Below are 26876 nucleotides of genomic sequence, written 5' to 3' on the forward strand. Positions count from 1 at the left end.
GGATGATCTGTCCATTGGTATAAGTGGGGTGTTAAAGTCCCTTAGTATTATTGTGTTACTTTCTATTTCCCCTTTCATGGTTGTTAGCATTTGCCTTATGTATTGAGATGCTCCTATGTTGGGTGCATAAACTTTTATAATTGGTATATCTTCTTGGATTGATCCCTTGAACATTATGTAGTGTCCTTATCTCCTGTAACAGTCTTTAGTTTAAGGTCTATTTTATCTGATACGAATATTGCTACTCCAGCTTTCTTTTGATTTCCATTTGTATGGAATATCTTTTTCCATGCCTTCATTTTCAGTCTGTATGTGTCCCTAAGTCTGAAGTGGGTCTCTTGTAGATAGCATATATATAGGCCTTGTTTTTGTATCCATTCAGCCAGTCTGTGTCTTTTGGTTGGGGCATTTAATGCATTTACATTCAAGGTTATTAGTGATATGTATGTTCCTATTACCATTTTCTTAATTGTTTTGGGTTTGTTTTTGTGGGTCTTTTTCTTCTCTTGTGTTTCCTGCCTAGAAAAGTTTCTTTAGTATTTGTTGTAAAGCTGGTTTGGTGGTGCTGAATTCTCTTAGCTTTTGCTTGTTTGAAAATGTTTTGATTTCTCTGTTGAATCTGAATGAAATCCTTGCTGGGTAATCTTGGTTGTAGGTTTTTCTCTTTCAACACTTTAAGTATATCCTGCCACTCCCTTCTGTCCTGTAGAGTTTCTGATGAAAAATCAGCTGATAACCTTATGGGGATTCCCTTGTATGTTATTTTTTGTTTTCCCCTTGCTGCTTTTAATATTTTTTCTTTGAATTTAATTTTTGTTAGTTTGATTAATATGTGTCTTGGTGTGTTTTTCCTAGGGTTTATCCTATATGGGACTCTCTGTGTTTCCTGGACTTGCATGACTCTTTCCTTTCCCATGTTAGGGAAGTTTTCCACTATAAACTCTTCAAATATTTTCTCAGACCCTTTCTTTTTCTCTTCTTCTTCTGGGACCGCTCTAATTCGAATGTTGGTGCATTTAGTGTTGTCCCAGAGGTCTCTGAGATTGTCTTCAATTCTTTTTTCTTTATTCTGCTTCTCAGAGTTATTTCCACCATATTGTCTTCCAGCTCACTTATTTGTTCTTCTGCCTCAGTTATTCTGTTATTGATTCCTTCTAGTGTATTTTTCATTTCAGTTATTGTGTTATTCATCTCTTGTTTGTTTATTCCTTAGTTATTCTAGATCTTTGCTAAACATATCTTGTATTTTCACAATCCGTGCCTCCATTCTATTTCTGAGATTCTGGATCATGTTTACTAACATTACTCTGAATTCTTTTTCAGGTAGATTGTCTATTTCCTCTTCATTTATTTGGTCTTATAGGTTTTTACCTTGCTCCTTCATCTGTGACCTATTTTTTTGCCATCTTATTATTATTTTTTTGATTGGTGGGATTGTCTAACTACTTGTTTGACCTGAGGCTTCCACCACTGGAGTTTGTAGGCTGTTGGGTACAGCTGGGTCTTGGTGCCGAGATGAGGACCTCCATGAGACCTCACTCTGATGAATATTCCCTGGCGTCTGAGGTTCTCTGTTAGTCCAGTGTTTTACACTCAGAGTTCCCACCACGGGAGCTTTGGCCTGACCCCTGGCTCGTGAACCAAGATCCCACAAGATGCAGAGGGTTTCAAGAAAAAAAAAAAAAAAGGAGAACAATAATAAACAGTAAAAAATAAAATTAAACTCAGAAACTAACAAATATGTTAGAAAGTATATAAAAATAAAAATATAGATGAAACAACAACTGGAAGGTAAAACAGGACCACAGTATTAAAAAAGAGGAAAAGAAAAAATAAAAGGTGGAAAAGGCCTTGGCTGTGGACATCAGGGTTTAAGCAGTGGCGGGGTTTGGGCACTGGGTGGGGCCTATGGTTAGGGCTCACGGGGCTGGAACACACCCTGAGGTGTGTGAAGGGTAGGGCTTAGGCTCAAGCCTGAAAAGGGGCCCAGGTCTCTGGTCTCAGAGCGTGGGGGCCCAACCTAGAAGCCCAGCAGGCTTCCCAGACCTGAGTAGGTGGGGCAAACATTCTCTGCTCCTCTCCAGCTCCTCTGGTCCTGGAGGGCTCCTCCTGCCTGCCTCTCCTGTTCTCCCCCCTGGCCTCCTTCCTATGCTCCCAGGACCAATGCAGCCTGGAGGGGGCCTCTGAGGGGATAGGACCTGGCCCAAGAGCCAGGCAGACTTCCCCAGCCAATTGGGCAGGGGAAACTCTCAGTGTGCTACCCCCTGATCCAAGCCCCTGAGGGTCCCTCCAAGCATGGGGAACCCCTCCCTCTCAGTCACCCCTCAGGGGTGCTGGTCCTGTCCAGCCTTCACTTCTCCTCCCCACTCAGGCCCCGCATGTCCTACTGGTTTGCTTGGGGGTTCCTCCTTTCTCCGTGGGCATCAAGGTCCCCCACTAGAGTCCAGCAGGCACCCTAGTTGTGGGGAGACATGAATTCTATATCTTCCCAAGCCGCCATCTTGACTCTGCCTCTCCATTCATCTGTTGATGCACACTTAGGTTGTTTCCATATCTTGGCTATTGTAAATAATGCTGCTGTGAACATTAGAATTAGTGTTTTCACTTTTAATAAAATATTTACCCAGTAGTGAAATTGCTGGATCACATGGTAGTTCTATTTTCAGTTTTTCGAGGAACCTCCATACTGTTTTCCACAGTGGCTGCACCAATTTACATTCCCACCAACACTGTATGAGGCTTCTTTTTTCTCCACTTCCTTGCCAAAACTTGTTATTTATGGTCTTTTTGATGCTAGCCATTCTGAAAGGTGTGAAGTGATATCTCATTGTGGTTTTGATTTGCATTTCTCTGATGATTAGTGATGTCGAGCATCTTTTCAGGTACCTGTTGGCCATCTGCATTTCCTCTTTGGAAAAATGTCTATTTGGGTTTTCTGCCTGTTTTTTAATTGAGTTGTCTGGTTGTTGTTGTTTTTGATATTGAGTTGCATGAGCTATTTATATATGTTGGATATTAACCCCTTATTGGTCATATCATTTGCAAATATTTTCTTCTATTCAGTAGGGTGTCTTTTTGTTTTGTCAGTGGTTTCCTTTGCTGTGCAAAAGCTTTTAAGTTTAATTAGGTCTATCTGTTCATTTTTGCTTTTGTTTCCTTTGCCTTAGGCAACAGATCCAAAAAAATATTGTCATGATTTATGTCAGAGAGTGTTCTGCCTATGTTTTCTTCTAGGTGTTTTATGGTTTCTGGTCTTACATTTAGGTTGTTAATCCATTTTGAGTTTATTTTTGTATATGGTGTGTGAAAATGTTCTAATTTCATTCTTTTAGATGTAGCTGTCCAGTTTTTCCAGCATCAGTTACTGAAGAGAATGTCTTTTCTACATTGTATATTCTTGCCTCCTTTGTCATAGACTACTTGACCCTAAGTGCATGGGTTTCTTTCTGGGCTTTTTTTTTTTTTTTTGCGGTACGCAGGCCTCTCACTGTTGTGGCCTCTCCCATTGTGGAGCACAGGCTCTGGACATGCAGGCTCAGAGGCCATGGCTCACGGGCCCAGCCGCTCCGCAGCATGTGGTATCTTCCCAGACCGGGGCACAAACCCGTGTCCCCTGCATCGGCAGGCGGACTCTCAACCACTGCGCCACCAGGGAAGCCCTCTATTCTATTTTTGTAGCTTTGTAGTATAGTATGTCTGTGTGACTGTTTTTGTAGCTTTGTAGTATAGTATGAAATCAAGGAATATAATACCTTCAACTTTGTTCTTTCTCAAGACTGTCTTGGCTATTCCAAGTCTTTTGTGTTTCCACACAAATTTTAAGATTATTTGTTCTATTTCAATGAAAAATGCCATTGGTATTTTGATAGGGATTACATTGAATCTGTAGATTGCCTTGGATAGCGTGGTCATTTTAACAATATTAATTCTTCCAATTCATGAACACAGTGTATCTTTCCATTTGTTTGTGTCATCTTCAGTTTCTCTCATCAGTGTCTTATAGTTTTCCTAGTACAGGTCTTTAACCTCCTTAGGTAGGTTTATTCCTAGATATTTTATTCTTTTTGATGCAATGGTAAATGGAATTGTTTCCTTAATTTCTCTTTTTTGATAGTTTGTTGTTAGTGTATAGAAATGCAACAGATTTCAGTATATTACTTTTGTGTCCTGCAACTTTACCAAATTCATTGACTAGCTCTAGCAGTTTTCTAGGGGTGTCTTTAGGATTTTCTATGTATATTATTATGTTATTTGCAAACAGTAACAGTTTTACTTCTTCCCTTTCAATTTGGATGCCTTTTATATGTATTTCTTCTTGTCTGTTTGCTGTGGCTAGGACTTCCAACACAATGTTAAATAAAAATGGTGACAATGGGCATCCTTGTCTTGTTCCTGATCTTAGAGGAAATGCTTTCAGCTTTTCACCATTGGGTATGTTGTTAGCTGTGGGTTTGTCATATATGGCCTTTATTATGTTGAGGTGTGTCCCCTCTATGCCCACTTTTTAATTATAAATGGATTTTGAATTTTGTCACAATGTTCTTCTGCATCTATTGAGGTGATCATATGGTTTTTATTCTTCAGTTTGTTAATGTGGTGTATCATATTGATTGATTTGCAGATGTTGAAAAATCCTTACATCCCTGGGATAAATCCCAATTTATCATGGTGTATATATCTTTTACTGTATTGTTGGATTCAGTTTGCTAATATTTTGTTGAGGATTTTTCCATCTATGTTCATCAGTGACATTGGACCATAATTTCCTTTTTTGTGATATCTTTGTCAGCTTTTAGTATCAGGGTGATGTTGGCCTCATAGAATGAGTTTGGAAGCATTCCTTTCTCTGCAATTAGTTGGAATGGTTTGAGAAGGATAGGTGTTAACTCTTCTCTAAACGTTTGGTAGAATTCCCCTTTGAAGCCATCAGGTCCTGGACTTTTGTTTTTGTGGAGTTTTTTGATTACTGATTTGATTTCATTATGGGTAGTTGGTCTGTTCCTATTTCTTCCTAGTTCAGTCTTTGGAGATTGTACATTTGTAGGAATTTTTCCATTTCTTCTATGTTGTCCAATTTATCGGCATATAGTTGTTTGTATTAATCTCTTATGATCCTTTATATTTCTGTGGTGTTGGTTTAACTTCTCTTTGTTTTACTTATGATTTTTATTGGCTTGGGTCCACTCACTTTTTTTCTTGATTAGTCTGGTGAAAGGTTTCTCAATTTTCTTTTTCTTTTCAAAGAACCAGCTCTTAATTTCATTGATCTTTTCTATTTTTTTGTTTAGTCTCTATTGCAGTTATTTATTCTCTGATCTTTAGGATGTTTTTTCCTTCTACTTATTTTGGATTTTATTTATTCTTCTTTTTTTTTTTTTTTGTTCCTTTAGGTGTAAGGTTAGGATGTTTACTTTAGATGTTTTTTGGTTCCTAAGGTAAGCTTATATCACTATAAACTTCCCTTTTAGAACTGCTTTTGCTGTGTCCTATAGATTTTTGGATCATGGTGTTTTCATTTTCATTTGTCTCCAGATATTTTTTAAATTCTCCTATGATTTCTTCAGTGATCCATTGGTTGCTTAGCAGTATACTGTTTAGGCTCCACATGTTTGTGTTTTTTGCAGTTTATTTTTCTACTAGTTGATTTCTAGTCTTATAGCGTTGTGGTCAGAAAAGATGCTTGATATGGTTTCAAATTTCTTAAATTTATTGGGTTTGTTTTGTAGCCTAGTATATGATCCATCTTGGAGAAATGTTCCATGAGCACTTCTGTACAGCACAATGTATATTCTGCTGCTTTTGGATGGAATGTTCTATATATGTCAATTAAGTACGTCTGGTCTAATGTGTCTTTTAGGGCTGGTGTTTCCTTATTGATTTTCTGTCCAGATGATTTGTCCATTGATGTAAGTGGAGTGTTAAAATCCCCTACTCTTGTGTTACTGTCAATTTCTCCCTTTATGTCTGTTCATATTTGCTTTATGTATTTAGGTGCTACTATATTGAGTCTATATATATTTACTATTGTTATATCTTCTTCTTGGATTGATCCCTTGATGATTAGGTCATGTCTTTCTTTCTCTCTTGTTACAGTCTTCATTTTAAAGTCTATTTTGCCTGATATAAGTATTGCTACCCTGGATTTTTTTTATTTCCATTTGCATGGAATACTTTTTTCCATCCCCCTCACTTTTAGTCTATGTGTGTCTTTAGAGCTAGTGGGTCTCTTGGAAGTAGCATATATATGGATCTTGGTTTGTAGCCATTCAACCACTCTATGTCTTTTGATTGGAGCATTTAGTCTTTATTCATTTAAAGTAGTTATTGACAAGTGTGTACTTATTGTCATTTTGTTAATTGTTTTCAGATTTGGGGGGTAATTCTTTTTAGTTTTCCTTTTTTCTTCTTTTGTTCTCTTCCCTGTGACTGATGACTCTCTTTATTGTTATGTTTGTATTCCTTTCTCTTCTGTGTGTGTATGTAATATAGATTTTTGATTTCTGGTTACTGTGAGGTTTATATAATCAAACTATCTGTATGTATTTGTGTGATTAATTTGCTGATCTCTTAATTTCAAAAGAATTTTATAAACCCTGCTTTTTGATTCCTCTTGTGCCTCAATTTCTGTTTTTGACATCATATTTTATATCATTTTGTTTTCTATATTTCATTACTACTTATTGTGTATATAGATAATTTTACTACTTCTGTTTTTTACCTTCCTACTACCTTTGTATGTGGTTGATTTACTACCTTTACTGTGTATTTTCCTTTACCAATTAACTTTTTACTTTTGTAAGTTTTGTGTTTCTAGTTGTGGGTTTTTCTTTTCCACTGAGAGAAGTCCCATTAACATTTCTTGTAAATCTGGCTTGGTGGTGCTGAACTCTTTTAGCTTCATTAGGTCTGTAAAACTTCTGATATGTTCATCAAATATGAATGGGAGACTTGCCAGTTAGAGTATACTTGGTTGTCGGTTTTCCCCTTTCAACAGTTTAAATATATTGTGCCACTCTCTCTGGCCTGCAATTTCTACTGAAAAGTCAGCTCATGGCCTTATGGGAGTTCCCTTGTATGTTTCTTGTTGTTTTCCCTTGTGGTTTAATATTCGCTCTTTATCTTTAATTTTTGCTATTTTAATTACAATGTATGTTGATGTGGTCCCCCTCAGGGGTTATCAGGGCTAGTGCCAGTCACCCGTATGCAGAACCAGATCCTGAGATCTCTGGATGCAGAGCTGTGGGTGTCCCGAAGCTGGTGTCAGCCCACTAGTGGGTGGGATTGGATCCTGGGGCCACTGGCTGAGGGGCTCAAGGTGTCCCCTTGGCCTGTAGTTGGCCTGCTGTTGTGCATGGCTGGAGCCCAGTGGGGTCCCAGAGCTGATGCCAGCCTGCTGATGTATTGGTTGGGTCCTGACAAGGCAGCTGAGGGGCTGCAGTGTTCCTGGGGCTGCTACGCAGTAGATCCTGGGGCTGGTGTCTGCCCACTGGTGGGTGGAGCTGGGTCTCTGGCTGCAGGGCCCTATGATTTCCTGGGACTAGTGCCCGCACACTGGTGTGCAGGGCTGGGTCCCGGGCCCACTGGTGGACAAGGACGTCCAGGGGCAACTGTCGGCTCAGGTGGTCTTAAGTCAGGCTGCCTGCTGGTGGGTGGGGCTGTGTCCCTGCTTGCCTAGATGCTTGGCCTGAGGCATCCAAGTGCTGGTGCCTATAGGCTGGTGGGTGGGGGTAGGGCTGGATCCCAAGGCTAATAAGCTAGAGGGAGAATTCCAAAATGGTGCTTGCCAGCACCAGAGTCCATGTGGTAGAATGAACTCCCCCACATTGCTACCAGCAGTGTCAGTGTCCCCAGGATGAGATCCAGTTGCCTCTTGCCTCCCCGGGACTCTCCAAAATCAGCAGGTAGGTCTGACCCAGACTTCTTTCAAATTTCTGCTCTTCCCTGGGTCCCAGTGGTTGTGAGATTTTATGTGCACCCTTTAAGATGCAGTTTCTATATCCCACAAACCTCTGGGTCTCCTGAAAGTAAGCCCCACTGGCCTTAAAGCCAAATGTTCTAGGGGCTTGTCTTCCTGGTGCAGAACTCCTGGGCTGGGGAGCCTGATGTGGGGCTCAGATTCCTTGCTCCTTGGGCAGAACCTCTGCAAATGTAATTAGCCTCCCAATTGTGGGCTGATCACCCGGCAATATGGGTTTTTACTGTACTATGTCTCAGCCATCTTGTGGTTCCTTCTTTATATCATTAGTTGTAGAAGATATTTTCTGGTAGATTCTGGTATTTCTCACCAATAGTTCCTCTGTAAATAGTTATAATTTTGGTGTGCCTGTGAGAGGAGGTGAGCTCAGGGTCTTTCTACTCCACCATTATGTTTAATCTCTCAATGTTATCTTCTTTGATAAGAGCAATATTGAATATTAACAAGATCTTAATTCTTCCTAGATTAATTTATGAATTTAAGGTAATACAAAATATTTCAATAATTTTTTTAGGTGTGGAGGATATCTTATAAAATAATTCTAAATTTTATCTGGGTAAACAATAAATTTTGAAAAAGTAAGAGGTATTGCTCTCTCAGATATTAAAACATACTAAACAGTTTCGTTGGTATAGTATATAGATGACATGCATAACAATTTCAGCAAAGAATCAGAGAAAATTATACCTCATAGTTACCTGAAATAAAAAGAACTAAGTGGCTAGAGAAAGATTATAGGATGAGGCTTTCATGACTCACTGAGAAACGTTCTATACTGTTTAAATTTTCTCACTGTGGATATGTATTAACTACTGTGAAAAAATGTGAGAAGTGATTAATCAGGATGGGGGGATTATTTGTCTTTTTTGTTTGTTTGCTTCCTTTTATACTTTCTCTTTAAAAACAATGCAGTATATAGTTGACCCTTGAACAACAAGGGTTTGAACTGCACAAGTCCATGTACATGTGGATTTTTTTCACTATATATGCACTACAGTACTATATGATACACAGTTGGTTGAACCTGAGGATGCAGAGCCACAGACATGTGGATTTTGGAGGGTCTGTGTCCCTATCCCCAGCTTTGTTCAAGGGTCAACTGTCAATGCAGGAAAAAAAACCCAAAAAGAACACTCTAGATGGAAAGAGATCATTGTCCGCATAAATATTTCACATGTGATAAAGGAGAGGCCTAAAACAGAGGGAAGTGGGAGAAGCAGTTGCTAAATAGGGTTATAGGAAGGAGACAGTGACTCAGAATTCAGGGAGCTCCTCACATCATATCATATCACAAAATAAATTCCAGTTAGCTAAAATTGTTAAATGCTAAAAATCATCATTAAATTTAAAAACTCTAAGAAATTAAAGAATTTCATCTTATGTTGTGGGGAATGACTTTCCAACCTTATGAAGAATGAGAAATGTTTGCACAGGTTGACTACTCACTGTCAAAACTGATGAACAGATATGAACCCAAACTGGATGTGCATGTGTGTGTAGACAGTAGAAAAGCACTTCTACAAGTTGACCCCAAAATTCTACTTCTTCTAAGAAGCCACTATACAAATATGATCAGCTATCAGGACTAAGATTTATTTTTTATTTATTTATTTTTTTGCGGTATGCGGGCCTCTCACTGCTGTGGCCTCTCGCATTGCGGAGCACAGGCTCCGGACGCGCAGGCCCAGCGGCCATGGCTCACGGGCCCAGCTGCTCCGTGGCATGCGGGATCCTCCCGGACCGGGGCACGAACCGGTATCCCCTGCATCGGCAGGCGGACTCTCAACCACTGCGCCACCAGGGAAGCCCAGGACTAAGATTTATTTTCATGTATGTTCAGTGTAATAATAATTTTGTAACAAATTTGATATTCCTATTATTAGGAGGAATGGCTTACTATATTATTTTACAACTATGCAGTGGAATAGTATGCAGCCCTCATTCAATCATTCAACAAATATGGGAGTGCCCACTCTGTGCCTCCTTGTTCTAGACTGAGGAAACAGTGAGAACTGGACAGATAATAAACAGCACAATATTGCATAGAGCTGACAGTCTACCATATCAGGGTAGCAGGTTCCTTTCCCCTTTAGGACCCTGATATCCCTCTATCACCACTTCCCCATGGGACAGGAGACCTGACCAACATTGGTCTTTCTCTGTTTCTACTTCAGTCCTGGGCAAGAAGAAAGCTCACCACACACTCACCAGTAAATGCTTTGCTTCCACTGGAGACTGTACCATGACACCTGTCAGCTTGTCCTGCTCCTGGTCTTCTAGGTCCTTCTTGGGCACCAGAATGGACAGCAAATCTCTGTTGATCAGCATGTTGTTATGGGCATTGTCCAGAGCCCCAGGACCTCTTGGGGGACAGGAGCAGCAGAAAAAGACCTTGGGAAGGCAAGGAGCTGATTCAGGAGTCCATACCCACAGATCCCTGCAGCGTCTGGGGGAACATGGTGGGCTCTGCCTCCTTACCTACTCCCGTTTGTCCCCCCCGAGGTGGGCACAGACTCAACACATCCAGGGTTCTGCTGATGGCACCAGGACCCTAGTGCTGTGCTAAGGGGGGTTCAGCACCCTTGCCTGACACCCCCCCCATACCCCAGGGTGCATCCAGGGTTATGGGGTGAGGGCGTCTCACAAGCAGGAAGAGGGACAGGGCTAGCACTGCCAACCAGCCTTAGAGCTGCTCTCAACAGGCCAGTTGCTCTCCTACTGTCAGCCCAGAGCCCTCAGGCCACTTGAGAGAGCCAGGGACAACAGCATAGGACAAACTGGGGACCGTGTCCACCCAGGGCCAAACAGTTACTGAGGGCCTGATGCCACCAGGTCCTGGAGAAACCAACTCACCCTGTCCATGCACTTAGGGTCCACACCACCACCTAGAAGAGAAGAGGCATCCGCCTGAGCCGTGGGGAACGCCCTCTTGCAGCACCTCCCTCCCCAGGGACAGTGCCAGGGACAGGGTGTGGGCTGGGGGCTCAGACACTGAACAAGGAGCCCCGGGCCTGGTGACAGGGAACGGGCCATTCCAAACCTGGAGAACCCTCGGGGAGGGAGAAGAGAAGGGGGAAAATGAAACCCATGTAAAATCTCTGTGGGGTTCTGCTGAACGACCCTCTCCCCTGACTCTTGTCACCCAGTCAAGGTGCTGACCACCTCTCTGCCCTGGCTGGGGGTCCTAAAGACATTAAGAACTGACCCTGCTCCCTGCCCACCATACTTGGCCGGGGGAAGAGGGGACCGTCAGCTGAGATGGGGGACTCATGCGATCCCGGCTTCGTAGGAGCAGGTGAGGTGGGAGGTGGAGGGGGATCCCGGGGAACAAGATCAGAGCCAAGCCAGGAGGACTGGGGAGATGGAGGAGGGGGCCAGCACCTCCCCCTTCCCTCCCAGAACCTCACCTTGAATGCAGAACCGCCGGAAAAGATATGTGATCACCAGCAGCAGCAGCGGCAGGAGACAGACAGCTGTAATTACAGCTACAACTGTGATCACCAGCTGTGAAGTGTCTGAGGAGGAAGAGGGAGTGGTGGGCAGTCTTGGGCGCATGGTCACTGTCTCACCAGGAACCGGGGCCTCCCCACTGGCCTGGGTACCTGATTTTTGGTCCACACATTTGAGGTCACTGAAGGGGTTACAGGGCTTGGCCATAACCATCCCATCAGGGCACCTGGGTACAGACACAGGGAGGACATGGAGGGGATCCGTCAGGGAAAGCTGGCCAGATGAGGAGAAAGAGGGAACAATCTCTCACCCAGTGTTCCCTGACAAGACAGTGGGGGAGGGACGGGCTCCTACTGTCTTCAGGGCAGGGTCCCTTCAGTCCCCCTTTTTGGGGAGAAGGATCTGGGCTTGTGCACTCCAGCCCCCAGGGCTCCTGCTGAGTGTTCAGAGCTGCCCCTTAAGGAGCTGGGCCTTCTCTGCAAGGCCTGCACTGGCCTCCCTGGGCTGCAGGGGAAGCCTATGTGAGGGGGCATCTCATCCAAGTCAAGGGTCAGAAGGGTTTGGGCACAAGCCAAGCCTCATCCTCCAGTCAAGCTTTAATACAAGGATCCTCTTGTCCTCCACCTGTTGACTCTTCCTACCAATCGCAGCCAGCACTGGAGCGTCAGAGGAGAGCAAATTACTATTGGCCCCTACATCCCCAAATAGGAAAGATTCATTCCCTCTTATTGGGGGAATGAGGGCTGGATGTGAGGTCAGCTGAGTTGGCTCAGGGCTTTAAAGGAACCTTGAAGGAGCTACATGCTCAATCTTATTATGACTTGGCTGTGGGCACTTTTGTATTCATGGGCCCTTTCCTGCATAAAAAATATTAAAGATTCCATTTTATGACTGAATTGTTATAAAGATGAATATAAGCCCAGCTGCATTCTACTCATTTTTTCCCCTCTTGATATCTTTTTTTTAAAGAAATTAAAACTTCTGTTGACTGCATCATGGATCTAATCAGTGGCCTATTGTGTCCAATAGAAAAGCCGACCTGGCCAAAGGGAAGCGGTGCTAAGGAGGTGTGGGAAGATGCAGGGGGCAGTGCAGGGACATGCAGATGGATGGGGAGGGGCTGCTGCAGGCTCAGGAGACCCCACCAGCACAGGGACGGAAGCTTCCCTGGGGCGGAAGCGAGGCTCTGTAGTGTTTCCCTTGAACTGTTGGGAACCACCTAGGCTCCCACGTCTCACCCAGTGCTGCACTTCTGGCAGAACTCAGGTGAGTCTTCTTCATGGAAAGTTCCAGGTTTGCACTGACACTGTGTGTCCTTAGTCGCCGTGCAAGGGGTCCTCTCTTCTTCACCTGAAGACAAAGGATAAGGTTTGGGGATGTGTTTCCCTTGCGTGACCCTCGACCCTTCTTCACCAACCAAACACCCACCCACTCAGCTCTCCTCAGTTCACTGTAGCTTTGGGGGTCAAATTCTGCAGCAACACATGTGGGGCACATAAAGGACAGCCCCTGTTCACCTGTCACCAATACTCAGAGGTGTGAGAAAAGGACCATGATTCATTATTTAATGCATTAGGACAAGGAGGGAAATCTTATAGCTCACAGGGTCAGTAGGAAGGGCCAGGTATAATCTGAGAGACCCTGGATGGAGAGGAACCCTTGGGTGACTTCCCAAAACCTAGCCCTGCTGGAGAGGTAGAGGGGCCCTAAGTTGTAAAGGCTGAGAGAGGCCAAGTCTCTGCCAGGAGCACAGAGCACAGGGCTAAGAGGGGCCTGGCCCAGGACTAGACCCACGTCAAAGCTCAAACCTAGCACTTTTCCACTTGGCCAGGCCTTTTCTTATGCTGTAACTATACATATCCCATCCCTCTCCCCCATCAAAGGACAGATTACTTTCCCACCACTTTCATCTGATGATTTAAAAGATTTACATACTATGTGGCATGCATTATAAAAATAATTTCTATTTTTTGTATTGACCTAAGACATAATCATAAAACAGGGTATGATGAAGACCAAGAAGGACTGGAATTGGAATCCAGATGTCCTGATTCCATGTTGGATACAATTCCCACCTCATCATGCCTGCACTTGTTATGGGTCCCCATGTTCTGTACCTGATTTACAGATTGTACATGGTAAGCAGGAAGGGAGCATATTCCAGTGATTAGTAAAGTCCACTCCATTTGTACAGGATATACAGTTTTCTCCACCTTCTGATACATGGTATCCTGGGAAGGGAGAGAAAATCTGGTAAATGAATCCCCACAGGATTCCCAGGGGCTGGCAGTGGTGACTGGGAGACTCCTCTTTTGGCCATCAACAGAATCCAAATGGGGAAATTCATTTTACCTGGCATCAGCCAGTTCATCAATTCTGCATCTACTATATACCCTTGACTAACAATGCAGCATAAATATATTACAAGTCAATAAAAAATTCAAATATTATAGGAGCCACGTTAAAAGAGCAGAAGGAAACAGCTCAAATTAATTTTAATAATGCATTTTAATCAATATATTCAAAATAATATCACTTAAAGATGTAATAAACATAAAACAGTCGAATATTTTACATTCATTTTTCAAAGTATGTCTTAGAATACAGGGATTATTTCTCCCTTACATCACTCACTATTCGGAGTGGCCATATTTCAAGTGCTCAGTAGTCACATGGACCTAGTGACTACTAAATTGGACAGCACCATCAGGTCCCTAGAGAGTCACAGAAGAAAGTCTTAATCCCTGTCCTCAATGAGGTCCAGGTCAGTGGAAGACACAAACAAGATCAGAAGTAATATGACAATCACAGACAAGCCTTCAGTTAAAGTTCATGCCATCCTCCAAAACAATGGAAAGAAAAATGGGTCCTGTATGTAAAGAGTCAAAGAAAGATCCAGAGAAAGTGTGGCTTTGTGCCTTGGAATACAGAGGCATTCTCCAGGCACTGAGGTGAGACCTTGCAGGAGCTGCTGCTGCCTGGGAACGTATGTTCCGAATCATACAAAAATTGTTTTTGGCTTATTTCACATAGCACAGGTTTTTGAGGTTCATCCATGTTGTAACATGTGTCAGAATTTCATTCTTTTTTCAGGCTGAATAATATTCCATTGCATGTGTATAAAACATTTAGTTTATCTATTCATGCATGAATGGACACTTGGGCTTCTTCCACTTCTTGGCTATGATGAATATTGCTATGAACATGGGTGTACTAATATCTCCTTGAGACCTCATTTTTAATTCTTTTGGATATATACCCAGTAGCAGGATTGCTGGATCATATGGTATTTCTAGTTTTTAATATTTTGAGGAGCCACCATACTGTTTTCCACAACAGATGCACAATTTTTACAATCTCACAACAGTGTACATGGATTGCAATTTTCCACCTCCTCACCAACACATTATTTTCTGTTTTGCAATAGTAACCGTCAAATTGGTATGAGGTGATAACTCACTGTGGTTTTAATTTGCATTTCTCTTATGATTAATGATGTTGAGCATCTTCCCGTATGCTTGTTGGCCATTTGTATATCATCTGTGAAGAAATGTCTAGTTAAGTCCTTTGCCCATTTTTTTTTTTTTTTTTTGCGGTACGCGGGCCTCTCACTGCTGCGGCCTCTCCCGTTGCGGAGCACAGGCTTGGGACGTGCAGGCTCAGCGGCCATGGCTCACGGGCCCAGCCGCTCCGCGGCATGTGGGATCCTCCCAGACCGGGGCACGAACCCGTGTCCCCTGCCTCGGCAGGCGGACTCCCAACCACTGCGCCACCAGGGAAGCCCTCTTTGCCCATTTTTAAATTGGGATGTTTGTCTTTTTGTTCTTGAGTTGTAGGATTGATTTATATGTTCTAGGTATTAAACCCTTATCAGTTATTTGATTCACAAATATCTTCTCACATTCTATTGATTGTTTCCTTTGATGCACAGTTTTAAATTTTGATGTACAGAAAGTCCCCTACATACGAACATTCAAGTTGCGAACTTTCAAAGATATGAACATGCTTTTGGATGTCCAATCACGTAAGTTAGTTCATGTGTTTGGCATACATCGTCACGTGCGTGCATCCTCTACAAGTGGTTGTGCTTTTGTGTACTTTATTGTACATGCTATATAGAATACAGTAGTACAGTATCTTTATTTCAAGCCCAGGATGTCCGGAAGCAAGCATAAAAGCAGCAGTGATGTATCTGGTACTAAGAAGCGCCAAGCGATAATGACGGAAAGAAAAGTGAAAATAATTGAGAGAGTGGAGCAACAAGACGAAGAAGAAGTAACTGAAGAACTGAAGAGTTTCATGATGCAGGAAATGGCAAGGGGATTTTCTTTACTTGAGGAGGCACTGTTAGTTTTTGAGGCACAGGATCTGAACGTAGATTGGTACACAAAGGCTGCAGCAGCCGTTCAGAGTGCAATCCAGGACTACTGTGTCATCTCTGATGAGAAAAAAAAAGGGCTACTACCCAGACATCACTGGATCAGTTTTTCAAGAGGGTAGCTAGAATTAAATCTAGCAAGGAATGAGAACCTGCAGCCAAAGGCCCCAGGAATGATCTCTGCCCATCAGTGGGCTGGCACTAGCCCTGTGAACACCTGGGCCCCAGCCCTGCCCACCAGCAGGCTGACATCAGCTCTGAGACATCTTAGGCCCCTCAGCCACTCTCTCTGGGATCCAGCCACACTCATCAGTGGGCTGACACCAGCTTTGGGACACCCCAGACCCTGTAGCTAGCCATTTCAGGAACTGGTCCCACTTCTCAGCAGTTGACTTTAGCTCTGGGACCCCTGGTCCCACAACCAGCCACCCTGGGACCTTGCTCCAACCACCAGTGGGCCAGAACTAGGCCTGGAATTCCTGGGGCTCCACAGCCAGCCACCTTGTATCCCAGCCCTGCCCACCAGTGGCGAGCAGACACCACATTAGGCAGGGACTAGCAGCCAAGTGGACTGAGGGCCAGCCATGCCTACCAGCCCACCCATAGTAGTCAGCCTGCCACAACAGAAGGGCCCACACAGCACACATGGGGGCACCCCTAGAGCATATAGCTCCAGTGATGATAGGGGAGTGTGCTGCTGGGACATAGGACATCTCCTACAAAAGGTCATTTCTCCAAGATTGGGAAATGTAACCAACATACAAATATATAGAAATAAAAACAGTGAATTAGTAAAATGAGGTGACTGAGGAATATGTTCCAAATGAAGGACCAAGATAAAACCCCAGAATAATTAAGTGAAAATAGAGATAAGCAACCTACTCAATAAAGAGTTCAAGGTAATGATCACAAAGATGATAAAAGAACTTGGGAGAAGAGTGAATGGACACAATGAGATTTAACAAAGAGTTAGAAAATATAAAGGAGAACCAAACAGAGCTGAAGAATATAATAACTGAAATAAAAAATATATTAGAAGGAAGCAACAATAGATTAGATGATACAGAGGAATGGATCAGTGAACTGGAAGACAGAGTAGTAGAAATTACTCAAGTTGCACAAAAAAGAAAAAAGAATTTAAAAATACAGGACATTTTAAGAGACCTTGGACAACATCAAGTGTACTAAATTTGCATTATAGGGGTCTCAGAAGGAGACTAGAAAGAGGAAAAGGTACAGAGAACATACTTGAAGTCATAATAGCTGAAAATTTCCCTAACCTGGGAAAGGAAACAGACATCCTGGTTCAGGAAGCACAGAGGGTCTCAAACAGGATAAATGCAAAGAGAACCACATAAGGACACTGAAATTAAAATGGCAAAAATTAAAGATAAAGAGAGAGTATTAAAAGCAGCAAGGGAAAAGCAACAAGTTACACACAAGGGAACTCCCATAAGACTATCAACTGACTCTTCAGCAGAAACTCTGTAGGGCAGAAAGGAGTGGCACAATACATTTAAAGTGATAAAAGGGAAAAAACTACAATGAAGAAAACTCTACTTGGCAAGGCTATCATTCAGATTTGAAGGAGATATCAAAAGTTTTACAGACAAGCAAAATCTAAATGACTTCAGCACCTCCAAACCAGTTTTACAAGAAATGTTAATGGACTTCTCTCAGCATAATAGAAAAGACCACAACTAGAAACAGGAATATTTTGAAAGTAAAAAGCTAATTGATAAAGGCAAATATACAGTAAAGGTTGTAAATCCACTTATAAAACCAGTAGGAAGGCTAAAAGACAAAAGAAGTAAAATCATCTATATCCACCATAAGTAATTAAGAGATACACAAAACAAAAAGATGTAAAATATGATGTCAAAAAAAGTAAAGATTGGGGGTTGGAGAGTAAAAATACAGTTGCACTGTTGTTAAACTGTGTTCAAATTTAAGAGAGCAGCAACTTAATCATACACACACACACACACACACACACACACACACACACATAGATTGCTGTATGTAAGCCTCATGGTAACCATATTTCAAAAATTTGTATTAGATACACACACGAAGGGAAAGTAATCCAAACAAAACACTGAAGATAGTCATCAAATCACAGGGAAGAGAGGAAAAGAAGAACAAAGGAACAAAAAACTACAAAACATCCCCAAAACAACAAAATGTCAATGCATACATATCTATTGATAATTACTTTAAATGTAAATGGACTAAATGCTCCAATCTGCTGCTTACAAGAGACTCACTGCAGCACTAAGGACATTCACACTGAAAGTGAGGGGCTGAGGAAAGGTATTCCATGCAAATGGAAAAGAAAAGAAAGCCAGGGTAGCAATATTAATATCAGACAAAATAGGCTTTAAAACACAGACTGTTATAAGAGACAAAGAAGGACATTATATAATGATCAAAGGATCAATCCAAGACGATGATATAACAATTATAAATATATATGCACTCAACATAGGAGCATCTAAATATATAAGGCAAATATTAACAGACACAAAAGGAGAAAATGGCAGTAACAAATTTAGTAAGGGATTTTAACACCCCACTTACATCAATGGACAGATCATCCAGACAGAAAATCAATAAGGAAACACTGACCTTAAATGATACATTAGATCCCATCTAATAGATATATATATAGAACATTCCATCCAAAAGCAACAGAATACACATTCTTTTCAAATGCACATGGAACATTCTCCAGGATAGATCACATGCTAGGCCACAAAAGAATTCTTGGTAAATTTACAAAAATTGACATTTTATCAATCACCCTTTCCTATCACAACGCTATGAGACCAGAAATCAACTACAAGAAAAAAAACTGCAAAAAACATAAACAAGTTGAGGATAAATAATACAATACAAAGCAAGCAATGGATCACTGAAGAAATCAAAGAGGAAATTTAAAAATACCTGGAGACAAATGAAAATGAAAACACAATGACCCAAAATGTATGGGATGCAGCAAAAGCAGTCTAAGAGGGAAGTTTATAGCAATTCAACCTCACCTCAGGAAACAAGAAAAATCTCAAATAAACAACCTAACCTTACACCTAAAGGGGCTAGAAAAAGAACAAACAAAACCCAAAGTTAGTAGAAGGAAAGAAATCATGAAGATCAGATCAGAAATAAATGTAATAGAGATTTTAAAAACAATAGAAAAAAATCAATGAAACTAAGAGCTGGTTCTTTGAAAAGATAAACAAAATTGATAAACCTTTAGCCAAACGCATTAAGAAAAAAAGAGAAAGGGCCCAAATCTATAAAATCAGGAATGAAAAAGGAAAAGGTACAACTGACACCACAGAAATACAAAAGATCACAAGAGATTACAACAAATAGTTATAGAGCAATAAAATAGAAAAACCTAAAAAAAAAGAAAAAAGAAAAAATCCTAGAAATGTCCAATCTCTCAAGACGGAATCAGGCAGAAATAGAAATTTTGAAGAGACCAATTACCCATAATGAAATTAAATCAATAATTTAAAAATTCCAACAAACAAAAGTCCAGGACCAGATAGCTTCACAGGGGAATTCTACCAAACATCTAGAGAAGAGTTAACACTCATCCTTCTCAAACTATTCCAAAAAATTGCAGAGGAAGAAATACTTCTGAACTCGTACTATGAGGCCAGCATTACCCTGATACAAAAAACAGACAAATACATGGGAAAAATTACAGTCCAATATCACTGATGAACATAGATGCAAAAATCCTTGGTAAAATATAAGTAAACTGAATCCAACAATACATTCAAAGGATCATACACCATGATCAATTGAGATTTATCCCAAGGTTGCAAAGATGGTTCAATACACGATGTAATACACCACATTAACAAACTGAAGAATAAAAACCATCTCAATAGATTCAGAAAAAGCTTTTGACAAAATTCAACCTCCATATATGATAAAAACTCTCAACAAAGTGGATATAGAGGGTACACACCTCAATATTATAAAGGCCATATATGACAAGCCCACAACTACCATCATACTCCATGGTGAAAAGCTGAAAGCATTTCCTCTAAGATCAGGAACAAGAAAAGGATGCCCACTCTTGTCCCTTTTATTCAACGTACTACTGGAAGTTCTAGCCATAGCAATCAGACAAGAAAAAGAAATAAAAGGCATCCAAATTGGAAGAGAAGAAGCAAAACTGTCACTGTTTGCCGATGACATGATATTATACATAGAAAATTCTGAAGACATCACCAAAAAACTGCTAGAGCTCATCAATGAATTCTGTAAAGTTGCAGGATACACAATTACTGTAGAGAAATCTGTTCTGTTTTTATGCACTACCAATGAACTATCAGAAATAGAAATTACGAAAACAATCCCATTTACTATTGCATCAAAAAGAATAAAATAACTAGGAATAAATCTCAGTAAGGAGGTAAATGAAATGTACTTGGAAAACTATAAGACATTGATGAAAGAAACTGAAGACAACACAAAAAGATGCAAAGATATACTATGGTCATATGTTGGAAGAATTAATATTGTTAAAATGACAACACTACCTGAGGAAATCTACAGATTCAATGCAATTCCTATCAAAACACCAGTGACATTTTTCACAGAAATAGAAAAAATAATTCTAAAATTTTTAATGAAACACAAAAGTCCCCAAATAGCCAAAAACAATTTTGATAAAGAACAAAGCTGGAGGTATCACACTCCTTGATTTCAAAATATACTACAAAGCTACAGCCATCAAAACAGTATGGTACTGGCACAAAAACAGACACATAGATCAATGAAATAGAATAGAGAGTCCAGAAATAAACCCACACTTATATAGACAATTAATCTATGACAAAAGAGGCAAGAATATACAATGGGAACAAACATGCCTCTTCAATAAATGGTGTTGGGAAAACTGTAAGGCTACATATAAACTGGACTACCTTCTCACACCATATAAAAATTTAAATTCAAAATGGTTTAAAGACACTAATGTAACACCTGAAACCATAAAACCTTCAGAAGAAAACTTCAGGGGTTCACTCTTTGACATCAGTCTTAGCAATATTTTTTTGGATACATCTCCTCAGGCAAGGGAAACAAAAGCATAAACAAATGGGACTATATCAAACTAGGATATATTTTTTGATATAATATATATAAATATATATATTTTTCCTTTGGTCCCTCACTCCTCTCCTACTTGGATAACTGTGGTAATTCAAAAACTAATACATACCAATGAGTGCTTACCCCCTTGGGGGTGGTGCATGCATTTATCAGCTCAAAAGCAACCAGGTCAGCCTCCCCACTAGCCTCAGTGAGGGCAGTGCTGCCGGCTTCGGTGACTCTAGGTAACCTCGGCCCATTGCAGGCCCCATGGGGGCCATGACCCATTCAAATGTCTGCCCTATCAACTTTTGATGGTAGTAGCTGCCTGGACAGTGGTGACCATGGGTGATGGGGAATCAGGGTTTGAATCCAGAGAGGGAGCCAAGGAAAGCAGCAGGCATGCAAATTACCCACTCCCAACCTGGGGAAGTAGTATCGAAAAAAGTAAAAAAAAAACACAAACCCAACACGTAAGACATGATTCATCACATATAAGGGATTCTCAATAAGGTTATTAGCTGATTTCTCATTAGAAATAATGGAGGCCAGAAGGCAGTGGAGGGAAAAATACAAAGTGCTAAAGGAAAAAAAACAAAAACAAGAAACAACTTGTCAACCATGAAGTTCTATATCCAGCAGACTGCTAGCCGATTTCTGGATTTTGGACTTGCCAGCTTCCACAACTGCATGAGCAATTCTTGAAAATAAATCTCTGTCTATACATACAATCTCTATTGGATCTTTTTCTCTGGATAATTCTTACTAAAACAAATTTTTGGTACTTTGAGAGATTCTAGCAGAACAGAATCTTAAGGATGATGGGTTAGAATTGGTTCTCTAATCTGATTAGACTTAAACACACTGATGCCTTTATTTCCTATAATAAAGAGTGCATGGCCAAGGGGGAGGGGAGTGGGAGAGGGTTGGATTGGGAGTTTGGGAATAGCAGATACAAACTGGTATATATAGAATGGATAAACAATAAGGTCCTATTGTGTGGCACAGGGAGGTATATTCAATATCCGGTGATAAACCATAATGGAAAACAATATGAAAAAGAAAGTATATATATATGTATAACTGAGTCACTTGCCATACAGCTGTAATTAACACATTATAATTCAACTGTACTTCAATAAAAAATAAATTAAGAAAAAAGAGTGCACAGATAGTCCATGGATTGATGTTACAATAGAGGATATGCAAAATATCACCACTGGATCTTCTAATCAAATAAGAGACAAGGTCTCTTATAGGCACATGAAAAGATGCTCAACATTGCTAATTATTAGAGACATGCAAATCAAAACAATGAGATATCACCTCACACCAGTAAGAATGGCTATCATTTAAAAATCTACAAACAATAAATGCTGGAGAGGGTGTGGAGAAAAAGGAATCCTTCTGTACTGTTCGTGGGAATGTAAATTGGTACAGACACTATGGAGAACAGTATGGAGGTTTAAAAAAAATAAAAATAGAGCTACTGTATGATCCAGCAATCCCACTCCTGGGCACATATCTGGAGAAAAACATTGTTCGAAAGGGTACATTCACTCTAATGTTCATTGCAGCACTGTTTACAATAGCCAAGACACAAAAGCAACCTAAATGTCCATCAACACATGAATGGGTAAAGAAGATGTGGTACATATATACAATGGAGTATTACCCAGCCATGAAAAAGAACAAAATAGTGACATCTGCAGCAACGTGGATGGACCTGGAGATTATCTTACTAAGTGAAGTAAGTCAGACAGAGAAAGACAAATATCATATTATATTGATTATATGCAGAATCTTTAAAAAAAGTGATACAAATGAACTTATTTACAAAACAGAAACAGACTCACAGACTTAGAAAATGAACTTATGATTACTGGGGGGAAGGGTGCAGCGGGGAGGGATAGACTGGGAATTTGGGATTGACATGTACACACTGCTATATTTAAAATAGATAACCAACAAGAACCTACTGTAAAAAAAAAATTTAAATTCAGAAGTAAAAGTGCAATCTCTCCCCTTTACAAAGTCTTAGAGGTTAACACTATAAAGAGTTTTTGATGAATATCCTTTTTAGACCTTCTCTTTTTTTGTGTGTGTGTGGTACGCGGGCCTCTCACTGTCGTGGTCTCTCCGGTTGCAGAGCACAGGCTCCGGACGCACAGGTTCAGCGGCCATGGCTCACGCGCCCAGCCACTCCGCCGTATGTGGGATCTTCCCGGACCAGGGCGCAAACCCATGTCCCCTGCATCGTCAGGCGGACTCTCAACCACTGTGCCACCAGGGAAGCCCCTTTAGACCTTCTCTTATGTGTACTACCTTTATAACTAAAAAAAGGTATTAAAAATATCAATAGACATGGAATAGGTTTACTACACTTGCATTTTCATAGTTTAGTTTCACACTTTGCTTCTGTGATCCAGCTATGAAGATGGTAACTTGGAAAATGTTTTTATTATAAACTCTAATAAAATGTTAAAAGTGAAAAATAAAAGAGACAAGGTCTAGTTGACCATTTATATTTATAATACCTTTTATATCTTTATATTTTAAAGGTATATTTTATTTTACTATTTTAATAACTTTTGGAATTTCTTTTAAAAATTGTGGTAAAAATATACAGCTTTCAATTTACCATCTTCACTGGGTTTTTTTTGTTTGTTTGTCTTTTGCTGTACACGGGCCTCTCACTGTTGTGGCCTCTCCCGTTGCGGAGCACAGGCTCTGGACGCACAGGCTCAGCAGCCATGGCTCACAGGCCTAGCCACTCCGCGGCATGTGGGATCTTCCCGGACCGGGGTACGAACCCGTGTCCCCTGCATCAGCAGGCGGACTCCCAACCACTGCACCACCAGGGAAGCCCCATCTTCACCATTTTTAAGTGTACATTTCAGTAGTGTTAAGTATATTCACAGTGTATGTTGTACAACAGATCTCTAGAACTTTCATCTTACAAAATAGAAACTCTGTATCTGTTAGGACTAATTCCCTGCCCCACTCTCCCCAGCCCTTGGCAATCATCTTCCTACTTTCTGTTTCTATGATTTTGAGTACTTTAAATACTTTCTATGAGTGTAACCGTACAGTATTTGTCCTTTTGTGACTGGCTACTTGTTGTAGCATGTGACAGGATTTCCCTCCTTTCCAAGGCTGCATAATATTCGATTGTGTGTATATAACACATTTTCTTTATCCATTCAACTGTTGGTGAACATTTAGGTTGCTCTCACCTCTTGGCTATTGTGAATAATGCAGCTCATATATGAAGGAGTATGCAAATATCTGTTTGAGATCCTGCTTTCAATTCTTTCGGTTATATTCCCAGAAGTGGAATTGGTGGATCATATGGTGATTCTATTTTAATCTTTCTTTAGGAGTCTTCATACTGTTTTCCATAATGACTGCATCATTCTATATTCCTACCAATAGTGCACAAGGACTCCAGTCCTTCCACATCCTCACCAACACTTGTCATTTTCTGTTCTTTTGATTGTGGCCATCCTAATGGATGTAAAGTGATATCTCATTGTGGTTTTGATTTGCATTTCTCTTATGATTAGTGAAGTTGAGCATCTTTTCATATGTTCATTAACCATTTTTTTTGCCTTCTTTGGAGAATTGTCTATCCAAGAACTTTGCCCATTTTTAAATTAGGTTATCTTTGTTGTGTTGTTGAGTGGTAAAAGTTCCTTATATACCCTGGATATTAACCCCTTATCAGATATACAACTTGCAAATATTTTCTCCCATTCAGTAGGCTGTCTTTTCACTCTTGATTGTTTCCTATGATGCACAGTTTCAGAGTTTTATGTAGTTCCATTTGTCTTTTTTTTGTTTTTGTTGCTGATTCCTTTGAACATTGTTATAAAACTAATGAACAAAGTGAGATTGGCTGCCTGCTTTTAATTTTGCTGGACACAATGGGGGTAGAAAACAATAAGCTCAAGGATTTTAATTCCCAGCTTAAGCACTGCATAAATGACATGAGAGCTTCTATGTCTGCCCTGAAAGAGACACTTATTTCCTGTAGCTGCAGAGGTGAGTGTGCTGAAAACCAAACCCAGTATCTAGTGGCTGAATCACAATACAAATTGTTCAGTACACGCCAAAAGAGCTGCTTGATTTTTCCAATTTAAATAGAATCTCGGGAATATGTGTGGGATGGATATTAAGGTTGTGAAATAATGGTAGAAAGAACATAAAGTTGGATTAGGCCACATTTATTGATATGGGTCAACTAATGTTGCAATTTGGGAGTTACAAAGGGCTCTAATTGTTTGTTTCTTCAGTTTGTTGGCTGGCTGAAACATTGACTAAAAAGTAGCTCACGGTAAATGAAGTTGAAATGCCAGACCTGCCTTGGTATACTACAGAGGAAGGGAAAGACTCAAAGAGATTGGAATGTTAGAGTGGGTTTGACATTTAAGACCTGCTCACACACTCTGGGATGTTCCAGAGGACACATCTTTCACTAGTACTCTGGGAAATAAATTTGTGAAGGGTCCCTAGCATCCTTGAAGAGCTCTGTGATTGCTCTTCTCTGTAGACCAGAAAGTACTGTGGGAACTGCGGCTACTGAACTGGGAAATCTAAATGTAATGAGGGTAATTGGATCCCAGGGTGGCAGGGGCCAAGTGGTGGCACTCAATGGCCAAACGTAAGCTGGGTGTGGTTATTAAATGGACAGCAGTCAAAGTAGTGCTCAGAATAGTCTTACTTGCAGAAACCTATGACATTGGTGGATTGATCATGGCATTCCTAGAACTGAAATACATAGAAAAGTCTACTAAATTTGTACAAGATATGTATAAGTAGAAAAATTCTAGGTCAAGTGATCAAAAGTCTAACTTGAATCATAAAAACAGAGTCATGTCCCCTCAATCAATTCCCATCCTGTTTACAGACCTAGAACTCTTCAAATGAAGGAGAATCTGGGTACCCTTGAGGAAAAACCCTGGTATACTGCCAAAAGTTTATATTGTTAATCTTTCTCTGAGCTTTCCCCAAAGGGACCTACAGCCTTTTACCAGACTGACTGTGCTTTGGGGAAAAGGAAATAATCAGACCTTTCAGAGATCACTGGACATTGGCTCTGAACTGACACCAATTCCAGAAGACCCAAAACATCACTATGGTCCACATGTCAGAATAGGGGCTTATGAAGGTCTGGTGAACAATGGAGTTTTAGTTCAGGTCCATCTCACAGTGGGTCCAGTGGGCCCCCAAATACATCCTGCCATGATTTCTCCAGTTCTGAAATGCATAATTGGAAGAGACATACTCAGCAACTGGCAGAATCCCCATATTAATGTTTCCTGAGATGTAGAATGAGGGCTATTAGGTGGGAAAGACCAAGCGCAAGCCACTAGAACTGCCTCTACCTAGAAAAATAGTAAACCAAAAGCAATACTGCATTTCTGGAGAGACTGCAGAAATCAGTGCCACCATCCAGGACTTGAAGGGTGCATCCCCATGCATTTTGTCTATCTGGCCCGTGCAGAAGACAGATGGATCTTGGAGAATGACAGTGGATTATTGTAAGTTTAACCATTGCAACTGCAGCACCAGATGTGGTTTCACTGCAAAAGCAAATTAACACATCCTCTGGTACCTGGTATGCAGCCATTGATCTGACAAATGCTTTTTTCTTCATATTTGTTAGTAAAGACCACCAACCAGCAAGTCGAGCAATATACCTACACTGTCCTGCCTCAGAGGTACATCAGCCCTCCAGTCCTGTGTCATAACGTAATTCACAAGGTCTTGATGTCCTTTCCCTTATACACAACATCACACTGGTTCATTACATTGATAATGTTATGCTGATTGGATCTAGTGAGCAAGGAGTAGTAAGTACTCTGGTAAGATGTTTGTATATTAAAGAGTGGGAAAGAAATCCAACAAAAATTCAGGGGCCTTCTGCCTCATTGAAATGTCTAGGGGTCCAGTGGTGTG

At 40.8% G+C, this 26876-nt stretch overlaps 2 protein-coding genes across 2 annotated transcripts in view; both read right to left on the reverse strand.

Moving 5' to 3' along the window:
• Window positions 1-26876, reverse strand: part of ENTPD4 (ectonucleoside triphosphate diphosphohydrolase 4) — a 424151-nt gene that overhangs the window by 108816 nt on the left and 288459 nt on the right. The window lies entirely within an intron of this gene.
• Window positions 1-26876, reverse strand: part of LOC309963550 (tumor necrosis factor receptor superfamily member 10B-like) — a 48604-nt gene that overhangs the window by 9066 nt on the left and 12662 nt on the right. Inside the window, exons 3-7 of the mRNA XM_082841996.1 lie at window positions 13543-13656; window positions 12664-12775; window positions 11383-11651; window positions 10829-10860; window positions 10184-10366 (exon numbers count right to left, since the gene is read on the reverse strand). Coding sequence (XP_082698122.1) covers window positions 10184-10366; window positions 10829-10860; window positions 11383-11651; window positions 12664-12775; window positions 13543-13656 — 710 coding nt within the window. The remainder of the gene's footprint in view (window positions 1-10183; window positions 10367-10828; window positions 10861-11382; window positions 11652-12663; window positions 12776-13542; window positions 13657-26876) is intronic.

The sequence above is a fragment of the Leucopleurus acutus genome, assembly GCF_964270905.1.
Source record: "Leucopleurus acutus genome assembly, chromosome: 7".
Classification (NCBI taxonomy): Eukaryota; Metazoa; Chordata; class Mammalia; order Artiodactyla; family Delphinidae; genus Leucopleurus; species Leucopleurus acutus.